Below are 4395 nucleotides of genomic sequence, written 5' to 3'. Positions count from 1 at the left end.
TTTTGCTATGTGTCCCATAGCTTAAATGGCTGGTTTAAAAGGGCTTAAAATTTGAGGTACCCTTCCTGCCTTGGCGCCCCTGCACTGGTGTAGGGATGACAGGCATGCACCCCGAGCTGAAGTGTAATTTCTAGCTTTCACACAGAAGTGAGAAGTGCACCCGGGAGGAGACAGCTTCCCAGTTGCAGTAAGCCACGCATGTATCCAGCCTTACAGAAGGATTCCTGGGAAAACCAGCATCCAAGAACGTCACTGCTTCACCCTGAAGTCTGCCCTGCCCATGGCCTTTACGAAGGCCATTCGGACTTCTCTGTTCCTCAGGCTGTAGATGAGGGGGTTGATGGTGGGTGTGATGAGGCTGTAGAAGAGGGACACCATGTTGTCCTGTTGTGGGCTGTGGTAGCTGCCCGGGACCATGTACATGAACACGGCTGCCCCATAAAAGAGACCCACTACAGTCATGTGTGACGAGCACGTGGTGAAAGCCTTGTGCCTAGCTTCAGCTGAGCGCATGCACAGCACAGCCCCCAAAACATGGCCATAGGAGGTAAAGACGAGAGACAAGGGCAACAGTAAGATCAGCACCCCGGAGATGGATAGTGCCAACTCATAGGCAGATGTGTCTGCACACGACAATTTGAGGAGAGCTGGCAGTTCACAGAAGAAGTGGTCCACGGTGTGTGAGGCACAGTAGGGGAACATCAGGGTGATGGAGGTCAGGATGGAGGCCACAAGTGCACCTGAGAACCAGGATGCGCCCACCATCACAAGACACACCTGGCCTCTCATGAGCACCTGGTAATGCAGGGGTTGGCACACAGCCACGTAGCGGTCATAAGACATGAAGGAAAGAAGGACACCCTCAGAGACACCCATGAACATAAGGAAGAACATCTGGGTGGCGCATCCCCCAAAGGTTATGACGTTTCTTTCCTGCAGGAAGTCGGCCACCATTTTGGGGATGGTGACCAGTGGGAAGCCAATATCCAGAAGTGAGAGCTGGCTGAGCAGGAAGTACATTGGTGTGTGGAGTCTGGAGTCTGTGGTGATCAGGAAAATGAGTATGGTGTTGCCTAGCAGTCCTGCGGTGAACATGGTGATCACGAGGAAGAAAAGGATGAGATGAGGTCCTGTGTGGCTGAAGAGCCCCACGAGGGTAAAATCTGAGGTTGTTGACACATTTGATGCCCTCATCCTCCCAGAGTGCATCACTGTCTAGGGAAGCACAGGTGATTTGGTAAAGGGTCCCAGTGGGAAATTTTATATCATACTGCAACTGTTCGGTGGAGGCCCTCCCACCCCCTCCCCGGAGTCTCACTAGTAGGCGGATGAAAATTTATGAATAAATCCAGGTACAGCTCAAGTTAGGGGCTGGAAGCGTTGCTCAGGAGTAGAGCCTCTGCCTACATTCCACCTGTGATCAGAACACAGAATTTCACCCTGATATCTGAGAGATCCTATCACAGTACCTCTTAAGCAGTGCATTCTAACAATATTTACAACTAAAGTCTGTCACTAAGCTAAAGAGCACAAGACAGCTCCAGTGGGAAGTCAGAGGATGCAGCGCCCCAGACACCCTGGGGCTGAATCAGGTGTGGGATTTTGAAGAGGTCAAAATTTGAAGGAGTGAGACCTTGTCCAAGATGTCGTAGGTAGATCAAGACATGTCCAGAACCGTGAAGAAAGACTGATTTCCATGCTGTTGGCAGAGAGAAGATCTGAAAATCAATAACAGTCAGAAATGGAATATTTGGGATAATTCAAGAGAGACGGAGAGTCAGCAGGTTGGACTAAGTGTTTCCAGTAGTAGAGGAGATACAATATCAGCCTGCTTATTAAGTTTCTGTTGTGTGTATGTGTAGGCGAGTATGTGTGTGTGCATGTATATGTGTGCATATTGTGTGTGTGTGTGTGTGTGTGTGTAGGCTAGATGGCAATATTAGGTGTTGCTTCTCAGGGGTCGCATTGTCCGTCTTGGTTTTAGAGATGAGGTCTTTCCACAGCTTGGAGCTTCCCAAGTAGACTGGCTGGTCAACAAGTCAGGGAACCAGTCTGGTTTTGTCTCCCCAGAGCTGGGATTATAAACTTCTGCCAGCATGTCTGGTTCTTTCTCTCTCCCACTCTCCTCCTCCCTGATTATGTATACATGTGCACGTGGTAGCCAGAGAGCAACTTGGAGGAGTCAGTTCTCTTACGATGCGTGTCTCAGGGACTGAATTCAGTCCTCATATTTGTATATCAAACATTTTTATAACAGAGTCATCCCCAGCCCACAGTTAGCTCAGGGCAGATGCGTTATGTTTAGTGTGTATAAATGCATGACCACACGTCCACCAGCCTCCTTTCTCATCGATCTCAGAGCGTCTGGCAGTGGTGTTGATACTGTTCACCTCCAGCACTGAACACGTCTGTGTTGAGGATAACACCTGTTACAGTTGATGGGGACACACCCAGAAACACAGGCATGCTGGCCTTTGGAGCACAGGACAGACACCTGTTTTGCCATGTGTCCACAGGAGGTGAGACCCTTGGACACAAGGGTCTTCCTGCAGACCACGCGAAACCCAGGTCACCATGCCATTGCCATGGATACTTCCAGCCTCCCTCTTTTGTTTTCCTCTAACACAGCTTTGCTAAGCTTCATCAGAAACCTCTGGCTTAGGGCTGGAGAGATGGCTCAGTTAAGGGCATGTGCTGCTCTTCCAGAAGACACAAGTTTGGTTCCTAGAACCCACACCTGGGGGCTCACAATTCCTTGTATCTCCAGCACCACGGGATCAGACACTTCTGGTCTCAGAGCACACAGACACATGCACATGATATAAAATGAATAAATTGACTATAATAATAATAACTTTTGGCAAAGGTCTAGTGAGATGAGTCAGAGGGTGGAGATGCTTGGTGACAAGTTTGAGTTCAAGCCCTGAGAAACAACATGGTGGCAGGAGAGAACCGGTTCCTGCTAGCTGTTTTCGAACTTCACACCCTTGTCAAGGTGGGTATCCTCCACCAAAGCCTCTGGGAGCATTTTCCTTTGCTTACCTGCTGTTCTCTCTCCACTTCTGTCTCTTTTGTCTTGTTTCCTTTGAACTTTCAACTCAAATCATTGAAGGTAATGGCTTCTTACCAAAGCCTTTTGATTACCCTTTCCCAAGCTGTTCTGTCATGCAGCTAAATCTTCCCAATTGAAACAATCCTTCTGGAAACTCCCAAGCCCATGAAGTGCAGCCATGATTGACAAGGCCCCATCGCAAGGTTTCAGAAGCAGTGAAGTGTTAACATTGTCAGTGCGTGGGGAGGCATGACACACATGATGGGGTGGGACAGACAATGGTAATGCCAGGACGCGACAGCAATGACAACTCCAGAGAGGTGCCACCCACTGTGGGTGAGGCTTTCTGGAAACACTGCTGACCAACCAGCCAACTGATCAACCAACCAACCGATCAACCAACCAACCAATCAACCAACCTACCGACCAGCAAACCACAAGAGTAAAGCCTCCATGGAGACGGAAAAGTAGCATAGTGGTAAGAGTGCTGGCTGCCTTTGCAGAGGACCTGGTTTATTCCCAGCACCCACAGGACACTCACAACCATCTGTAACCTCAGTTCCAGGAGATCCTGTGCTCTCTTCTGGCCTCTGAGGGTACCAGGCACAACCATGACACACAGATTAAATGCAGGCAAAACACTCATACATATGAAATGATGAAATGAAATACAGTCAACAGATCCTACACAAAAAAACCAAACCCACGAAACATCCCCAGTCTAACCAAATGGCTGACCTTCCTACTGTCCAACCAACCAAGTAATCAACCATGAGAACAGAGCAGTAGATGGAACAGAGGTCACCAGGGGCCTGAATCGGCAGATGCTGGCTAGCTGATTCTCTCTCAGCCACTCTGGGCTGTGGTGCACAGCCTAGAAGGAGATCAATGTGTTAATTACACTTCTTTAATGACCATGACCCAGTGCATATGTAAATCAGAAAGATGAACGTCTTAAATATCTGTCAATTAAATATCAAAAGGATCAAAAAAGCTAAAACCTGGGATTATTATTAAAACTTGAGCTTTCACAGTGGTGTCTGTCTTATCCAATCCCTGGACAATGTACAATATTGAGGAAGGATGGAGAGGAAGGGGCAGTTACTGGGATGTGAGAAGCGGGTGTGTGTGTGTGTGTGTGTGTGTGCATGTGTGTGTGTGTGTGTGTGTGTGTTTGTGTGTGTCTGGCTGAGGAGTCTGGCTGGAAGCAAGGATCTTGACACAGTTATCAACTGCTTCTTTGCCTGCAAGAAACCTTCAGTTTTCCAGCAATCTCACCAGGAACTCCATCTAGGGTGAAAACACATCCTAACTTCCTTGTGCAACCCCAGTGGCCCCTGGTT

General features: G+C 48.6%; 1 protein-coding gene across 1 annotated transcript; it reads right to left on the bottom strand.

Moving 5' to 3' along the window:
• Nucleotides 1-249: 249 nt before the first annotated feature.
• Nucleotides 250-1194, bottom strand: LOC125417076 (olfactory receptor 2Z1-like). Its single transcript, XM_048460336.3, has one exon. The coding sequence runs from the start codon at nucleotides 1192-1194 to the stop codon at nucleotides 250-252; it is 945 nt and encodes a 314-aa protein (XP_048316293.3).
• Between the last annotated feature and the right edge of the window lie 3201 nt (nucleotides 1195-4395).

The sequence above is a fragment of the Myodes glareolus genome, chromosome 23 (genome assembly GCF_982192425.1).
Source record: "Myodes glareolus chromosome 23, mMyoGla1.1, whole genome shotgun sequence".
NCBI lineage: Eukaryota > Metazoa > Chordata > Mammalia > Rodentia > Cricetidae > Myodes > Myodes glareolus.
This window is presented reverse-complemented; position numbering and strand designations above follow the sequence as displayed.